Source organism: Aythya fuligula, chromosome 17, assembly GCF_009819795.1.
Source record: "Aythya fuligula isolate bAytFul2 chromosome 17, bAytFul2.pri, whole genome shotgun sequence".
Classification (NCBI taxonomy): domain Eukaryota; kingdom Metazoa; phylum Chordata; class Aves; order Anseriformes; family Anatidae; genus Aythya; species Aythya fuligula.
In genome coordinates this window covers 2,855,746-2,874,501 of record NC_045575.1, presented here as the reverse complement: position 1 = coordinate 2,874,501, position 18,756 = coordinate 2,855,746, and the positions used below count along the sequence as shown (strand labels likewise).

Below are 18,756 nucleotides of genomic sequence, written 5' to 3'. Positions count from 1 at the left end.
TGCTCAGTTGCACTAATTACAAGCACTCCCCACCCCTAAAGTCCCCACAACTTCCCCACCGGCAATCCCAAATTGGAACAAAAGCCCTCTGAGCCAGTGTCTGTTTTTGTACAATTGTTTATACAAATTCAACAAAGGTAAAACTGCATCAGGAAGGTCTACGAAAACAACACCTTACAACAATGGCACTTATGAATGCAGAATTTTACAATCAGGAAATAACCATGTTATAAACCTTAAATGAGAACTCAACTCACACTTCAAAGAAAGAGAGACTACGTTTGACCATTTATTCTACTGCTGGACTCACTGTATAAATTAATTTTATATTGAGTACAAGAGCTCATGCTACAGAGTGAAACCCTCCTATGTGCAAAAGCTGAAATTGGAATTTTTAAAATTTTGAGAAAAAGGTGATTTCTATACAGATAAAACTTGGCAAAGTGTTTTACTTCAACTATAATTTACACCTTATTTCCACAACATGCTTATGTCACTTCTGAAGTATACAAAGCAGGATATAAACTTCCATTAAAACATGCTTTAAGTTGAAAGTATTAACCTACTTTTCCTGACCTGGGCACGTTTGTAGATAGATACTGTCTACGAAGTATAGGTTAAGTTCTCTCCTACCATAAGTAAAGATAAAAATTGGCAATCAAAACCGAAACACTGGTAATGCATTCAAACATTGCATAAATAATTTTTAAACAATTTTTGTACAAAAATAGTTCTGCATAATGTAAGATGTAACAAAACAAAATGTGTTAAGAAGGCAGAAATGCAGTGCGTGGTCCACTTTAATGACACCAACTTTTTTTTTGTTGTTTTAAGAAATGAAAAGCAGAAATCAAATTTACACTACCAAGCACATGCTGTGGTACTTTAAATAACAGTATTTCTTGGAGATCAGTCTTCTTCCGGGTGTGAACAATTATCATCAATAACAGTCGCCTTATGAATTTGCATAAGAGCCAGTGCAGGACATCCCAGGTAGACTGAATTAGTGGCACAAGTTGAAATTCTTAACATGGGTAGTTTAACGTTGTTCTCTCCTCGACAAGAGTTGTAAAATCCAATTGCGGCATCTTCCAATATTCCAAGTTCCCAATTGAAAATAAAATCCCTACATGTTCTTAGTCCCATCCCTCCCCCCGCCCCGCCCCAGTATTTACACAGGTCCTTTAACTAACTCAGTTTTTGCAGAAGTTTTTCTTCCACTTGCCCAAACTGAACACTTACTGACATCTCTGCTATGAACTGCTCACAGCCTTCTTTTGTCACTTGCTTGCAGTACCTCAAGTCGATCTGGCAGATGTTTCCACAACGTTTGAAGTAAGACAGGCACTGGTCAGTAACCTTATTGCAGTCTGCCAAAAGAAAAGAGGGGAGAGAAATAAATGTAACAGCGTGTCTTGGTTTGTTCTTCAGCACAAGGACAATTTAACCTGACCACGGTAAGGCCCGTTCTGCTCCTGTGCTGTGCTGACACCAAAATCACCCCAAACAGCCCGGCTGCCGTGCTCTGATCCCTGAGATTCTGTTGTGTAACTGCTGAGATAAAGCAGAGCACCAGCTGCACAGAGCGGCAGCGTTTGTAAATCCCACGAGGAGGAGGAGGATGAGCGAGGTAACAGCACGTGGCTCCCCCCAGGGAGGGGCTGTTGCACATCAGCCAGAGGAGGGAGGGCCCTGGGAAAGCCGGGCAGCTGCGGGATTATTTACACAGGCAGCACAGAAATGGAGCGCTGGTGGGGCTGTTACACAGGGGGCATGGATAGAGGTAGCTGGGGAAAACCACTTCCACTGCTGAGTATTTCACACAGGTCTAACAGCGATGAGCCATTCCCATCCTCCCCTCCCCAGAGTTCGTGCTGCGTACCTGATAAATTAATTTCTGTTAACGAATCCCGCGTGGTGGTTCCAACTGCGGTCAGCAGGTTAATAGACTGATCTGTCACATGATTACAGTAACTGAGATTGAGTTTGGAGAGCAGAGGCATGTGCCTTATGATCAGCCGCAAAGACGCATCGGTAATATCCAGGCCGGCCAGGCGCAGCTCAACTATGTTCCGTAGCTTACTCCGGTTGTCGATCTGACCTGGAAAGCAGGAGAGGCAGGTCACTCCTCCGAGCCTCGCGCTGCATCGCGAACATCTGCACGTCTCTAGGAAATGCACTGTGACACACAACACTGCTGCCCTAAGTTAACTTCAGATGCTTTTGCCTGTCTGTTGCTTTGGAGGGGACATCAGCAGGAACACTTGTCTATTTTTGGCACAGGCACGTGGGCAAGAACCACCTCCTGATTTTAAAACAAAAAGGGATAAAAGTAACTGCAGGGGCCCAGCGGAATTACAAGTCGGGAATAAGCAGTAGGCTGTGCAGTGCATGCCAGAAAGCAGATCTGATTTGCTCAAAATTTCACCTGAGCTGAAATCCGGGCGAATGTGGCATGACCCACAGAACTGCTCCTTCCCTGAACTGGAAGAAAGTGTTTCCATACTCTCTAAAGTACACCCGTTGCAGCCTGAAGAGAAGAAAGTCAGACAGAAAACCAGCACAGTGGCTCAGATGACTGCTCAGCAGTCAGAACATCACTCAATACCCAGCGGCTTCCAGCGAGGTGTTGCGACTCACTACTGAACCACCTCAAGCAGAGCCCAGAACCCCGCCGGTGCTAGCTGCAGGGCTTCCTGCCCATCCCCTGCAGGTGGGACTAGCAGCAGAACGTGCCACAGAGCAGATGGGACAGGCCTCCCGCGCTCCCCCCGCCTGTTACCTGGCCGGTTATCTGTGGGTGGCGACAAGAGGTCTCTCATTTGGGCGTCTTTCAGGCCTTCTGCCCACTGCACATCCAGAGTTCGGAGTAAAGGACAGCTGGAACTACAAAGTGCTGACACTGCTATCCATGAGCACCCTGATAACAGCAGGTCTCGAAGACCTGCAGATACAGAAGAAATTGGAGCATGTGGCCTACCCAGAGAGGCGTGCACGGTGATCTGCTATCCCTAGCAGGCTGGGGTGAGCCCAGTGCTGCTCTGAAATGATCCCAGCACTCCAGGGCAAGCAGGGACCCCGTGAGCCTCCTCCTGCCCAGCCCTCCCTCCCACCCTCCTCCTGCAACTTCGTTCCTGTGGGGGAGAACAGTTCTGCAGCAGCCCTCAGCCGCACGCTTCGCTGATCAAGTCAGCACAGGCACTCCCCCCAGCAATGTTACCCGTAGACTGAGACCTGCCTCAAATTACTCTACCTACAACGCCAAGTAGTCACAGCATAACTATTTTTTGGGCTCATTTTAACATGTTGATGCTTCATCCCTACGTATCTATTCCTCGCATCAGATAAGAGGGATCCCGCCAGCCATCCCTCAGAGATTGCAGGTTAGATACAAACGGGTTTGCCACATTTGGTGAAAACTGATCAAGAAAACGTCACTTACCTGGCAGTCTGTTGATAAGCCAGCTCAGCTGCTTTTTAGATATATTTGTCCAGCTAAGATCAAGGGTTACAGGCTGTCTCCTAATAATGCCACTAAGCATAAGTGGAGTGATGGATTTACAATGGTTTAAATCTATTTTGGTCCATAATCTTTTGTCACAGCACCTACCCAAAAAGAAAAAAGCCAACAGCGCTTTAATTTGGCACTCGTTTTCATTTCTGTGAGACTTTAAAAGGTGTCATTGAACGGGAGGGAAAGCTACAGCATTTAATGGGAAATAGCCAAAATAAGGCTCAGTGGTGCTAAGATGAGCACGCAAATAGAAACAACGCTATATAGGTTTGAAGTTTCTCCATCAAATGTATCATGCAATAAAGTATGGAATTATTTCTACGGAATTACAAGTGTCAGCAACTTAGGATCTCATTTTAAGTCATCAGTTTGTTTATTAAAATCCATCTCCTAGCCTGAACATAAGCACCTTCTTTCTTATCTTTCGAATAAAAAGACTGGTTAAAAGTTACTGTTCTGATTTTCCCCGCACTTTCCACCTAAACCCAGTGAATTTTATAAAACAGATCCCCCTCTCCTGGTTCTGTGGTTTTGCATTATTGCCATCTAGATGGCTTCTGCATTTTGACACTGTCTTTCTGGTTCTCTAAGGGCCACCAACAAGAAACCCGAATGGGTTTGTGAGACTCCAGATTTTCTTGAATCTTCCACTAGAAAATATTGTGCTTAAGTGGAAAAAGAGTCTAACACCTTTCTGTGACACCAAGAAACCCAGGGAGGGGGGGCTCCATGGGCATCACCTTGCCCCAAATTATCGACCTTTTTGGTGTTTACCCAGTTTGTTACTGCACTGTGCTACCAAGGAGCCTCTGCCTGATTTGCCCACCTGTGTGCACACCACATCCCAACCTCAGATGACAAAAAGATATTTTACTGCAAGTTCAGTGAAACATGGAAACCTGTCCACTAATGCTTCCTGCTGTGGTACAGTCACTCCCTGTTAATTTTTACACTCCGGTGCCCTGAGCACCCAACAGACACACTGTAAATAAAGGCGATGATGAAGGATTCCTCCACCAGCTCTGCTGGTAGAGAATCAGCAACGGGGATTGCTCTTTGTGTACCCTCTACAGGGCAACGATCAGAACGGACCTTCTGGAGTACACTGAGGGCACCGGAGATCCTCACTGTATCTGAACAGTTATTTAATGGCTGAGCTGCAAAAACAACTGTGCTAGCAGTGAGCAGCTCCTGGGGGCACAATGACACCAAGGCTTAGCACGACCCAGGCTGGCTGCTCCAGCGTGCGGAACATTGCGGTGTCTCCGTACGGAACAGCCTGCTCTGGGGGCTACAGCTCCAGCAGCCCGGTGCACAAACACAAAACTCCCACCAAAAGTGCCGGTAACTGCTGCTTCTGAGAGAGCACCAGAAGAAGACAAGCTACTTCTTCAGATGCTGCTGGGCACCCTCTCCCCTTGTGCTCAGCAGAGCTTCAGTAATAACCTGCACAGCTCTCCGAGTGGACGTTATCACTGCCAGTCACCCACCTCCCATCAGACCCAGCTCGGTTCCCCCGCTCCTTACCATCTGTTCCAGGTCTTGCAAACTCTCATACAGATGCACAAGTCTCTATGACTGAGGTAGCTAAAGACAGCCATCCAGACTTCCCGCTGCATCACGTGGGCTGCCCCGTCATCCAGGGGGAGCGAGTCCGGAGGGGGGCTGATGGGAGGCGGCCGGATAACGTGCCGCTCCATCTGAATGCATTTGGGAGGAGAGAGCGAAGGCGGGGGCCGGGTTATTCCCCGAGGGGTGCTTCGCAGGCTGGGGATGAGCTGGTGCCTCAGCTCCCGGGGAGTCCCGTTCAAACCCTTGTTGAACCTATGGAGTCTCTCGCTGTTGCTCAAAGCGCGCTTTGGCTCCTCGTTTTCACTCTCCGGTTCGGATTTGATGGGTTGGTGATTCTCATTGGCAAGGCTGTTCTCGGTTTTTTGGATCTCCTGGTTGAGCTCCTTGCTGAGCTCCTTGCTCAGTTCCTTATTGGGAAGCCGCCTTTTCCGCCTCATCTTGAACTTCTTCTTGTCCCTGGACTCGGCACCCTCCGTGCTGGGACCCGCGGTGGGCGAGCTGGAGCGCGACTGGTCGCTGTCCTTGGACCTGGGGGGTGCTTCTGGCAGCTCATCCTCCGGCTCCTGCTTGAGGCGCCGCAGGGGTTTGATCATGGCAGCTCGGTCATCTGAAGCCTTCCACGATCGCCGCTGAAAAGGAAGAGACAAGGGCTGACTATTTGAGCAAGAAGGCGCCCGGCAACACTGGGCAACGCTGATGCTCCACAGGGCAGCCGTGCACGGGGGGCCGGGCTGCCTGCCAGCACAGCGCCCCTCCCGTCCCAGCACATGGGCACATTCGCCAGCCAAAGGTATCAAGTTCAAGTGCCATCACAGGGATGAGGAGGCCAGCTATGGGCTCTCCGGACTCCAAGGGAGCGATAAACGCCTTGATTCAGCATGCACAATCCTGCAGATTTAAGGGCCTTATTGTTACACACCAGACAATTTACATACACGAGATGAACAGCGTACGATAGACAGTTTGTTTTTTTCCCCCAACGGGCCAGAAGAAACCAGGCTCGGGACGCGTTCATTGGGCAAAGCTCCCACTGTCAACACTGCCTGACACACGTGGGTGCCCAATGGCCAGAAGTTGAATTTCTGAAAGCTCCTGGATTGCCATCCCCGGCTCGCACTGTGGCTGTGCTCCTGTTGTGGCCTTTACTGCTGGATACTCACAGCCTCGGTCAACCACACTTTAGCTGCCCCTTTATGTCCTACTGAACTCGGTTCATCTTCTCAAGCTTCCCCCGCCTCCGGTGCATGCAGAACAGGGGATGCGACTGACAGCTCTGACACTGCTAGGCGGACGGGACCTCACGCTGCCACGATCTCCGACGCAACGCGGGCTCACGAGGGCTGGCTGGCGCCTTCTTCCCTGCCCTGGTCACTGTTCGTAAAAGCAAACCGCGCTTCGCTCGCTTGCTTTAATCTAGTCTCTCCTGGATGCGCACCGGATGGAAATGTAGGAGATGGATCAGCCAAAAGCAAGGAAGACTTCAAGAGTAATTGATCGCTGCATGCAAGAAGAAGCTAGCAACTGTTAAAATGAAACAGATTTAATGAGAAGAGATCAGGACTGGCAAGGAAAGGAGAACTGCTGTGAACACGCTCGCTGTATCAGAATGCCTATCCCTTTGCAATGAACTACTGGGATCAAGTCAGTGATCTGCTCCTGTGTTCCAGACTGCAGAGAAAGCTGATCACCCTGTCCTTAAACACATTATAAAGGAAGAGGTCGCAGAACGTTAATGACAGGTTAGAAGAAAAGAAGTAAACCATCAGACTGCTGCCAGCTTGCAGCATCCTTCACGCAGGGTACTGACGAGTGCATAACTTAAAGGTATCAGAGTCCTGTTATCACAGCAGATTGTGAGAGGTGAATCAATATTGTGCCAGCGGGGGGCTTCATGTGTGCTGTGGCACAGACTGCTGGGGGGGTGCGTGGCAGGGACAGGGCTCAGCCACACAGGGGGAGCAAAACATCAGTACAGAAACAGGATTTCATTCCTCGGTGTCATCAAAACACAGCTTTCAACTGTGTTTTAATACAGGACACAAACCCAGGACATACAGAACCAGACACTGCAGCTAACTATTCTGGAGCGTAAAGGCTTGCAAGAGAGAGACTCTGTAACTTCAAGATGTATATGGCATAACGAAGATGCCTGCTGTGACATAAAGACATGGCTGATGAACTGGCTCACCACTCGGCTCACGTGAGAAGGATGAAAAGGGATTGAGAACACATCTTTTAAAAAGGCAAAGCACCTTCTTCCTGAAGAGTTTCTCTTCTTGTCCAAGTTTTAGCTGTTGGAAGAAAGACAAGTAAAAACCCCCAAACATGACATTTGTTCTGCTGTCTGTTGAAGGTTTGGTGACCAGCAATGCCTTCCTCACACGCTGGGGGGCTTTCACGGAGCAATTCAAGCCATCCATAAACACTCCAGTGAGTCCGCAGGGATGGGAAAAGGAAATCATGGCCAGAAAGCAGATGTGCATAACCTGGTGTCATGAATTTTGCTCTCCCACTCCACCAAAGCACCAACAATCCCTGTATTTACTGTACCGTAGCATTCCCTCTGCCAAGCCGTGAGGGGCAGACCGACTACCAAGTCCTAACGAACTACACAAGCAGTACAAAACCTGCTACTGATCCTGGTGTTAAAGCCATCTGATGATTAGTGAAAGAAGTGAAATCTAGGTCCTCAATTCTATCTCTGCAAACCAGCATTTCTGTATGTCCTTATTAGTGTGTTTTGTAATCCACATGACAATTCGGAGTGTCCCTGCCTGGCCCAAGAGCTTTGACTTTTAAATTCGGGGAAGAAGCTCTGCCTACAATGCTGCTGTGAGCAGCTCCTCCTCTCTGCAGGCTACAGAAGGTGTCATTTCTAAAGGTCCTCTGATCAGTTACGAGCATTGTACATCTGTGAATCAGCCACAAAACATGCTGCCACGCGCCACCAAGTGGCTAAAGATGAAAAGGCTTCCATAAAAAATTGATTTTCACCTTGATCCTACTCCAAGCATCTTGTAGTGACTTTTTAGTTAAAGTGGGTTTTCCAGTACTTTGAATAAACCAACAGCCACAGCCCAGTGTTTTCAGCCTCTGAATGTCAACCCGAGCTTCACCATTCAAACTACTGTCCTGTTAGACTAGCAGTTTTCAGGGCGGAAGGTAAAACATCGCCGTTTCTTTTGTAGCAATCTGGGATTTCAAGACGAGGTACAAGCCAGAAGGCAAGAGACATCAGCCCCAACCAGCCCACGCGCATCTGCGTACGTACATAAGGGTGTTTTGTCATACCCGTTTTCTCATAGAGGGTTCCTGGGGTTTCTCAAATTTCCTTTTCCTCCGCAGATGTACTTCGTCTGACTTTCTCCTCAGTATTGAGTCAACTTGAGTCTTTTTGGAATGTTCCTCAGATTTCCGCCTGGGAGTTTCTTCACAGTCCCCTTTCCGTTTTGCAGCATCTGTTACTTCCTTATTGTCTCTGTTCATTTTCTGTTCCTTCAGCAATGAGCCTGGGAGATTTGATGCGTATTTGAATCCTGGTCCGCGCTTTTGCTTGTACGCCAAAGAGACACAAAACACAAACAAACTTTATATCTCATGCCTTTCTCAGCTATTTATGTAAGTTGTCTCCAGCACTGGTGGCTTGATCACTTTGTAACAGACAAAAGCATTAACAAGGAGTTACAGGAGAAGTAGTTTCAACCTTTAAGAAGTTCTTATACACACTTGCAGTGTTTCAGTTTACAAAAAAAATAAAAAAAAAAACAAAACACAAAAAAAGAAAACAAACAACACTTCAGGTTTTGCCTATTTTTTTTTCCCTTTTACAAAATCCAAAGAAGTATTTTCATCTTAGAATTTAACATGCAGCAATGCACAGAACTAACCTACATTCTCCCCAGATTTTGGGTGAAGCGCATGGGGGAAAAATAAAGAAAACGACTGGGGAACAAACAGAAAGCCAAGAGCTTATTTCCTTTGACTCAACTGAATTAGACACAAAAACAAAAGCTGGTACTGGGCGAAATTGTATCTACAAGCCAGAGGGAATAGCTTGAGATTTTGTAGGTCGTTCCAGCACCACTTATCCCCATTAAACTCACTTTTCCAGTTTTCCCTGCATGGTTGCACTTTGGACACTCCCAGCAGTTCGGCAGCTCATCGTTAACCACACCATCTGATTCCTTCACCTGGTGAAAGAGAGGCACAACTCAATTCACAGCAAGCCACAGGAAGCTGTAAAAGTCTACAGGCAGAATCATTCAGAGGCATCTCTTACAGCTCTTCGTTCTCTCTGAGCGACTGCTGCCCTCCCGATGGCTACAGGAAAGAAACCCCGATCACCACAGGTGCTGGTGCTGAGCACAGCCTCAGTCCCACAAAACCACCCTCGTGGTAACACCGACGGGAGGCAAGCGTGCTGGTCAACTTGGTATGTGACACGGGGTTCAGGTTTGGGGTTTTGTGAAGGTCAGGGGCAATCCTAATTAACACAGGGGACGTTCTGCTCTTGCAAAAATATTAAAAAAGAAAAAAAAAGCAAAAACAGAAAACAAAACACAAAGCTCCCCCCAAGAAGGGCTGTAACTGTGCCATCTCCAAAGGCCTCCCACTTCGATATGAAAAGCTCAGGCCCCATCCCATGTCCCCCCCCCACCCCAAAGCAAGGCACAGCCTGAGCTTTTCATAGGAAGGGATTTTTCCCATACACACGTTCTCACATATATTAATACTGGCAGGCATTTTTAGAAGCAGAGCACCCTGCACTGTAATCAAGTGTTCCTTGAAATATTTTTCTTTATGGCCGGAGCTCGCAGCCCCGTGCACCCAGCCCCCAAGCTCATGTGCCAGTAAAAACGCTGGTTGCCAAGTCAGCTGGAGAACAGGCACACTTATTCAGAAGACTGGACACATGAAATCATTTTCAGGGCTCCTCACCCCCCAGTTATCCAGCCAGCATGAGGAAGAGAAGCTCTTACTGCTCAGCTACCCCTGCGGGACAGGGACATTTTGCATTTTGCATCGCAGCCAAAAGCAGAGGGCTGTAAAGCTGCTTTCTGCCTCTCCACACGGGAGCCCTCGTTACTCTCCAAACAGGAGATCGGTGGCTTGAAGAGAAATTTCTGTGAATGAAACTGAGGAGGAACAGTACAGCTAGGCTAAAAGCACCTCCACACAAACACATATGCTCACTGATGGCACATTCACATCTCAAGGATTTCGATATATATTTAGACAAAAGCCTTGAGGGGAAAAAGGGAAGATGATTTCGTGGCTGTAGTAGCATGTTTTTGTTGTCTACAGTCAAGACAAACAGCTGGGCATCAGCAGCACAGTAGCAGGAGGCTGCTGCTGAAACAGGCAGGGGCAAAGATCTGCAGATTTTTCTTGTTTCTGAAACATTTCCTCCTCCCAGCTGGGTGGAAACGTGCTGGCTGTGCAGGAGCGAGCCCCGCTTTTAGGGAACTGCTTCCTCCAGTCCCCGAGCCAGACAGCAGCCCTGCTAGTTTCACCATCCAGCAAGAGTGATGACATGTCAGTCTCTCTCAGCAAGTCTTTTGGAGTTAATAAACGAGTAAATGAAGTGGGCAGAATTTAAATACTGGTTTTATCACAACTGTGCGCCTTTGAACCTTCTTTCCCATGGTAGGTGTAAGATACTCCAGGAGCTGTTGTATACATCTCTGCCTCGGGGGAACAATCCCTGGCCTGAGCCCAAGTTGGGAACAAGTTATTTCCCGCACCGAATATAGAACAAATGCTACCAAAGGGAAAGCATTACAGCTCCGTCCCTTCTGTGAAGTTGAAGGAACCGAACAGATGTGAGGAACTGTAAGCAAACTAATTAGACACACACAAACCTGCCACCGAATCTGTCCCAAGCCTCCTGGGCTGGGTGGGAGCCAGTTGGGTGTTTGCTACCACCAGCAGGTGGGCGTCTGAGCCGCGGCGGGAGGCAGCCTCAGGACCGTACCTGCAGCACGAGGGTGGAGGTTCAGGAAGCCTCAGCGTGAGCCTGCCCTGCCTTTTGGGGAGTAAAGTACCCCGGGATGTTGGTCTGGTATTGCTGAGCGAGAGCCCTGACTTCTGGCAGCACCAAGACTGAAATAACCCAGGCACGGACACACCTGGGCTGAAGACAGGGGCAGAAATGCAGCTGTGCTGGCAAAGGTCTTTATTTTTCATTTACTCTTTCTGCTTTTCTGTCAATGCAACTAAAATATCCCGTTTTCCATCGTTATCACTACATTTACGTAAGATGAAAAAGAAGAGGATCTGACTGGGAAAACGAACCCCTTTTCCTTAAGGAAACAGCATCAGATACTGCACTTGGTCACCCGTGCTCACCAGCGTTACTAGTAATGGGGCTTGCAGCAAGAGAAACCCATCAATACCGGTTCAATTCGAACGCTCTGCTCCAGCGAAAGGCAATATCCCTCTGAAAAGCTCAGCAGCTTCCTCTGGAAGCAGCGCTGTGCTGGGGGAAAGCTTGCCAACATGATTTTCCTAAGAAGCTGCTCGGCAGAACGAGCGCTCACACTGGTATTGTGTTTTCCAAGAAAAGCAGCAGCGTGTCGGAAAGCACCCCGTGCCACTCCTCAGGACATGCCACAACCTGGCTGCCCTTCACACAGCTCCCACACAGGCGTGTAACGTGCCCTGTGCTAGCGGGGCACCCGCAGGAGCTCCTCGAGGCTGCGAGTGTGGCAGAGCACAGATGCACCCCAGCTACCTTCATGAAATGCTTCGGGTTGGAAGGAACCGTAAGGATCATTTAATTCTTAAAGATCAGCTGTAAAAGCCCCTCCAGAAGCTAGCATTAAAGCTAGCTCAAGTATTAGGCACCAGCACAAGACAGACGCAGCAGAGGCCACCCCCTGACACTGTTTTTTCCTGGAGAAAACCCACCACGAACACGTAAAGCCAAAGGGGGAAGCTGGAACAGGACAGAGCAAGCTACCCACGAGCAGCCCAGTGCCTGTGCCCAAGCCCTGGAGATGCACCCCGGAGAGAATTCTCCCCTCACTCCTCCCCTCCCTGCCCAATTTCTGCTGGTTTCCCCCAAAAGTATGTTTACTGGAGACAACCCCCACAGTTCACACGTCTTCCTGCTGCCTTCTTTCTGAGCAGGCCAGGAGGGGATCTCCTCTCGGTGGGCACCCACAGCAGCTGCCCTGGGGCCACGTTTGCTTTCAAAGGCACTTCCCACAAGGGCTGTTTATGGGACTCTGTCTGCGGGGCTTTTAAGCCCACATCAGGGGGCAGCACATAAATAAAGCACCAGGCTCTTGTCTCACAGAAAACTGGAACCCAGGAACAAAGAGCAAGGAGGGAACCAAGGAAAAGGTCCCGTTTGCTTTTTGCTGTTCTCCTCTCGCCTTCCAAGGTGATTCTGAAATCCTCCTGGAGCCCTTTTGTTTGGGTATCTGACCACCACCAGCTCTCCCACTGTTCCAGCTCAACAGAAGCACCAAGTAATTAAAAAAACAAGACACGCTGCAAGTCTCCCACCGCTTCATTTTCAGCAATACCTCGAGCAACATTGTTCCTAGTTACCAAAACATCACTCGGAACATCACATATGCATAAAGGAACAAACAGCACTTGCTTGAGTTCACAGATCTGACCCACATCCTGTGCAACCAGTCCCAGATGTGGTACGGTGAGAGGAAACCACGCTTGAACTGCCACTAGACAACAATCCCAGCCTCTGGACCCAGCCAAAAAGCGTAACTGGCACTGCAAGGAGAGGGAAGGGGGGTGTGGAGCACTCTGAGGGGGGCTGGAGTAGGAAAGCAGCAGCTGCAAGGCAGAAATGGGACACACCGAGAAAGGAGCAGCTCCTTCCCTCGCTTCCTCACCCCCTGAAGCTTTGTTTTAAGCAAGCAAAGCTCCCCGAGTCCTCAAGTGGCAGGAGCTGTGGGTATCAAAGCCACCTGCTTTCTGCTCTAGGGACACACAGGTCGGTTGGTGAATCTCAGCACACGGTGCAGGAACAGTGAAAGGCACGGAGAGCAGCACCCCGGGCCTGCACGAGGAACGCGCCTCCCCTCCCGGAGATCCCCGGGGGCCCAAGGCTGCTTCGTGGGGCACGGTATGTCAGAGCACATTTGCTTTGGCAAATCACTTTAACCATAAACAAATCAGCAACAGGAAATGGCTGAGCAGCCGAGACACGAGCAGCTCTGGAGAAAGGAGGCTTCCAAGTGCTCAGACACACGGACTTGCCCAAAATCACACTTCTGGTACTGACGAGGAGGGTATCTGCTCGCAGCGCTCGAGGCAGCCAAGGCTGAGCGTTCCTGCAGCCTGAACCTTGCTCAGTTCGTTCTCTAGAGCTGCAGTCCTACTGCAACCTCTGCTCACAGCACCTTCAAGCCAGCTGCCACCAAAAGGCAGCTCTGTGCCTGGACAAACCCAGACAGCAAACTGCTCCTTGTCCTCTGTGGGACACGGGAAGGAGCTGCTGGGTTGTGACGAACTCATCCAACGCTACGTACAGGTAGATTCCTCTGCCCCCTTGAGCTTCCTGTGCCAGCTGAGATACCTCACTTAAATAAGAAGTAAAAAAATAAATAAAACACTTGCATGCACGCACGTTTTGCAGGCTTGCTCTGGGCGGCCAGGGGATGGATGCTGGTCACATCAGAAGAAAGCTCCCTCCTGCCAGCCAGGACCGCGCACGCCACGGCTTCAGTCCTGCTTCTCACCCCAACTCTGCGCTCACTCAGTTTCCAAAGATGAAACCGTGAAAGTTTTCTAACTTCTGTGCCCTACTTTTACGTTAAGGTGACATCTAATCTACTTTTAGTTTGCTTGTTTCCAACAGGTATTACATCCTTGCACTCACCTTAAGGCATCCTGGGTGTATTATTTCATTACAAATGGAGCATTCCATTAGCATGAGATTAAACTTGCTCTCCTCCTCTTCCACAGTGTCCTCTTTCCCAGCTTCTCCACACACCAGACATACAGCAGTATGAGGCAACACCGGCTGTTTACACATATCAGAAGGAAGTCTTGATCAGGGCACATAAGACATATGGGAACAGAAGAATTCAAAATGCATTTACAGTATTTTCATTCCAAAGAGAAGATAAATAGGGCTTAATTGTGCAAACTGCTGAAGGCTCCGTCCCAGCACATCAACAAAGGCAAGAAAAACTGGTAACTGGGGCTGGGTACCCAGACCAAGCATCGCAGGACGTGTTGAGGGAATCAAAGTGCCCTCCCTCTAGCAACATTAATCCACGGGGCATTGCAGGGATGAAAGCATTGGGTTTTTTTTTGCGGGTCTCTTTTTTTGTGAGCTGACACAGACATTGGCACGTGTGTCACTTTTCTACCGTACAATGGGAGGCAAAAGAAGCAACCTGCAACATCACCGTTCACATCCGTGAAGCTTCGCAGGCTGCCTGGCAATTTGGCAGCGCCCCTGTTTTACAGGCAGGGCAGGCAGATGTTGTGGGACCCAACCCAGCCCTCACAGCAAGCCCACGACAGACCCAGAACAGACCTTTCGCTGACTGATAGCCTACTACAGGAGGCCCTGCTCCCAAAGCATTGCAAAAAGCACTGCACAGGCACTTAAAGAGAGAATTCCTCTTCCAGAAGTGTCACAAGTGGGAAGCTCTGTGTTTTTTTTTTCCTATCTTTTGCTGAAGCAGAAAGGGAACTGCAGCATCTCTTATATCCATCACCCAAGTCAAAGCACTGAATGCCAGTCTAATTAAAAAGCTACCTTAGTGCTAATGAGGAACAAACTTCTTGTTTCCTGCAATAAGGTACAAGCCATTACAAGAAATAAACGGAAGATCCTTGTAAGAAGCTGGCTATAACGTGAAATGGAATCGATCAGGTTGTAACTCCCTAACTATTAGGTAGTTGGAAGCAGAGATGTGGCTTTTCATGGCAAGGCTCTCTCATTTATGGAGCAAATAAAGACTGGAAGTGAAAAACTGCACACTGAATCAAACCTCTGCAGCAACAGCCCATCCTTCAGGAAGTTTCAGACAGGGATAAAACTAACTATGGTAAGCCAATAGAGCACAGCGTGCTGCCCCACGCACCAGCATCAGATGTGGTAACACTTTTCTGCTTTCTCATGCCAGTACTTACCCACAGTCCCTTTTCAAAGCATTTTGCAAATGTTATTGAATTCCCAACCTTCCTCCGTGCACACAAGAGGAATCCCCAGGATCCCACTCCGCCAGCAGGTAAACCAGAGGAAAGCTAAGAGCTGCGACAGCTCTGTCCTCCTGTTCTGTCCCATCTCCCACACGACACCTATTTATATCCACCCCCGAGGAACAAACAGCCCAGAAGCAGTACAACTTTTCTTGCTGGGAGCAAGGGTGTCTCGGGAACCTCCTCTGTGCCCCACCTAGCTCTGTCCCACTGCTGGAGTGAACAGCAGCTCTGCTGTCACAACCTGACCTCCCAGCACAGAGCCCCCCACTTCCTTCAGACCTACTCGACGCAGCAGCAAGTGTCCCAGGCCCTCCTCCTTCCTCCCTTGATTGAAGCAGTGATGCAGAGGAGTTTCCTGTTCTCTGAGCGGCAGTGCTGGCTCTCTGAAGGCTTCTGAGTTTAATGAAAGCCTGCGCCTAGTTAATATCGGCAGTGTTATTAAGCAGAGGAAGGCACAGTCCCAGCACTGTGGGGATCATTACTTCCACAGAGCCTCGCTTTGGTGGTTTCCTTTAGCTGGGAGCTGTTGGATGCGTACCACAATATATTACTGCTGCGATTGTTAGAGAACATAATGAACAAGAGTAAAGACAATTGGATTGCCTATAGAAACGGAAGGCACCATTAAAAACTGCAACGGTTCAACTTGTTAATTTACTGCGCTCTCGCTGTTCTAAGGAAGTTTGCAATATTCCCACCGTTACTCATACCGCCGAGACCTCACAAAGAGCAGATATCCCTTGAGCACATGCACAGATGGGACAAGGAAGCAAAGTGCCTCGACTACAGAGCCATGTCTTCTAAACACGGCTCCTGGAAATAAACCTGCAGGTAACAACTGGAAACTACTTCTTCAGAAGAAAAGAGGGGATGAGAAGATGACTGCACACAGCCAGAAGAGAACCCAGCTCCTCTGCTCCACAAGGCCCAGCCTGTGTGAAGACTGAAACACCTTACTATGAAAATTTCCTTCTACAGGCAGGATGAGGAAGCACACTGCAGCCCTAACGTAATCCCTCCACTAAAAAGGCAGCATGATTTCACTAGTTCTTCTCCCTGGAGAATGATAAATTCTTCATCCATGCTGTTCGATTCATGCCACACTCCAGGAAATCAAGTGTTCAAAGAAAAGACACTTGAGCTGCAAAAGCACTCTGAGGAAAGGTAGATAGATATTCTGTGCACTTTACTAAAAGATCCAGGAGAGCTGAATCCAATCCTCTGTCAAGAGCACCGCATGGCTTAGAGCAGGACACAGCGTGGGCTACCAGGAGCAACTACTGGAAACCCTGAGTGTGAATCAGTTTGTAAAACCTGACCCGAGCCATTTAATAATGCCACCACTTCAGTGTCTTCATCAGGATTAGAGAAAAAAATGTAAGTGAAAGGAACTGTAACAAGACTGAATCAAGAGTTACTGAGGAATCAGGATAGATGGTGTAATTCAGTTATGAATAAACAACATTCCTTCCCTTAAAAACAAAATAAACAAAAAACAACACACAAAAAAAATTAAGAAAACCAAACCAAACCAAAACAAAACCTTGAACAACACTACACAAAAGGCCTTCCCAAAGAATTATGAGAAAGCCAAAGCTAATTTTTCCTCTTCAACGAGAGCACTGTGGACAAAAGGCCTGAGGAGCTCAGTGACAGTCGATATGAAAGCAATGATTCAGAACTTCATGGAAGACTAATCTGTCAATACGTGTTAAACACAAAGCTATCACTTACGACTCAAGAAGCTTCTAAGAAACACATCACAATAGGCCAGGAAACCGCCTTTGACTACCACTTGCCCTGTTCTGACACTCACCGCATCCCCCAACAGCCATTTCCAGTCCCTGAGGAAGAGAAGGCCCTGGGATGGATGGCTCTTTGGCTCTTCTCCATCAGACCCCTCTTGTACGCTTAGGTAAATGGCAAATTAATTGAAATTTGGATCCCAAGTAGCCTCTGGTCACCAATGCCAAAGTCTTGGGGGATGCCAAAGACTTTTGCACATCTTGAGGTGGTCAAGCAGCTAAGGTGGTAAAGATTGTTGCAAGGTGGCTTTTATTAGAAATTTCAGAGGCTCAAACCGCAGAGGCCTCTTCAAATTTGAATGATAACTTCCCGCTCTCTCTTCTCCCCACAATCCCAGAATTTCAGTGTGATTTGAGTGCCAATTTCTGGTGAATTGATTACCTCCATGTCTACCTTCTATACTACTGAGAACAAAAGCCACGTCACTGAGCTTTAGGCTCAGTCCCACACCTTGTCACCAGGAGAGGAAGCTGTAGGAAAGAAATCTCCGAACGAGCTGTACCAGCAGGTGCACTTACTGCGATACACTGCCTCATAATGCAGGACTGTTTCATCCTGCCAGGCCCCCCGAACTTCTTCATGTCCTTGCAGAAGTGACACTCGCCGCACTCTGTCCGCAGACACGCCTCGCACTTGCGGCATCGCGTCCTCCTCCGGCGGGCTCCAGCGGTCGTCCGGTTAGCTGCGAGCTTCACCGCAGAGGCAGCGCCCAGCTTCCCTTTGGGCCGTCCGACCGCCCTGTTCTGAAAGAGCCAGACACACAAAAGTTAGTTGCACATCCCACGGAACACCTGAGCTACAGAAAGTCCTTGGGCAGGAGCCGCACACGGCGCAGACGTAAAGCCGGCAGATGTATCAGCCATACGCAGATGGCTAATACCCAGCAGATGCACGCAATCACTCTTAGAGCTAAAGGAATTCTGTCACCTTTAGAGGGAAAGATGCATTGTAAAAAGACAAAGAAACCTAGGCACAAGTGAGAGATGCCAAATCTATCGTAAACCCAACACGACAGGAGGGCGCTGAGAAACTATTTATGCACAACTCAATGCAGGACCGAGCCCCAAGTAATGTTCTTGGCTTAGGTCAAAGATAAGACCCGTGCCAGCGCAGAGCTCTGGGCTAGGGAGCTCCTAGGACTGTGCTCAGGTTAAGTCAGGTCTACTTTCCTCCTTCAGAAGAGTCCAAGGAGGCAGCAAAAGTAATTCCGAGGCTAGATACAGCAGGGAAACATTCTGCAACAACGGCTCAAGTCACAGCAGTCTCCCTAAAAGAAAAGCACAAACTGCTGCCAAGTGACAAGCCAGGAAATAAACCACAAATCCTGCAAAACCCCTTCCAGAACAGCTCCCCTCCTGTCCAACACTAACAAGTGCTCAAAACCAGAACACTAACTGATGCTGTGCAAAGGCTAAAAAGGGCATCCCGGGTCTAGATTTCAATGACCTTTGAGGCAGAAGCTAAAGGAACATGAAAAGATTTTAAATGATGAGGTTAACTGCAACATATTCACTCCAGATATCTGAATTTCACGTTAAATAAGAAACTCCCTGCTCAGCACAAGAACACAGAGCTCAAGCCAAACATCGCCAAGCACGGTGTCATCATACGGGGTAATCACCCACTGATTGGCGTGGCTTTCTTACCACTGACAACTTTCACCATGAAGATGA

The 18,756-nt window shown here is 48.6% G+C and overlaps 1 protein-coding gene across 8 annotated transcripts in view; it reads right to left on the bottom strand.

Annotated features, from left to right (window-relative positions):
* Positions 1 to 106: 106 nt before the first annotated feature.
* Positions 107 to 18,756, bottom strand: part of KDM2B (lysine demethylase 2B) — a 74,547-nt gene continuing 55,897 nt past the window's right edge. For 4 of the 8 annotated variants that reach the window (XM_032199163.1, XM_032199162.1, XM_032199165.1 and 1 more), the window contains 10 exons: positions 17,602 to 17,826; positions 13,938 to 14,081; positions 9,190 to 9,276; positions 8,378 to 8,647; positions 5,042 to 5,715; positions 3,443 to 3,606; positions 2,783 to 2,944; positions 2,429 to 2,530; positions 1,883 to 2,101; positions 107 to 1,370 (listed from right to left, as the gene is read on the bottom strand). In XM_032199163.1, coding sequence (XP_032055054.1) covers positions 1,189 to 1,370; positions 1,883 to 2,101; positions 2,429 to 2,530; positions 2,783 to 2,944; positions 3,443 to 3,606; positions 5,042 to 5,715; positions 8,378 to 8,647; positions 9,190 to 9,276; positions 13,938 to 14,081; positions 17,602 to 17,826 — 2,229 coding nt within the window. In that variant the 3' untranslated portion in view covers positions 107 to 1,188. The remainder of the gene's footprint in view (positions 1,371 to 1,882; positions 2,102 to 2,428; positions 2,531 to 2,782; positions 2,945 to 3,442; positions 3,607 to 5,041; positions 5,716 to 8,377; positions 8,648 to 9,189; positions 9,277 to 13,937; positions 14,082 to 17,601; positions 17,827 to 18,756) is intronic. The other 4 variants (XM_032199164.1, XM_032199166.1, XM_032199169.1 and 1 more) reach the window with 4 other exon arrangements.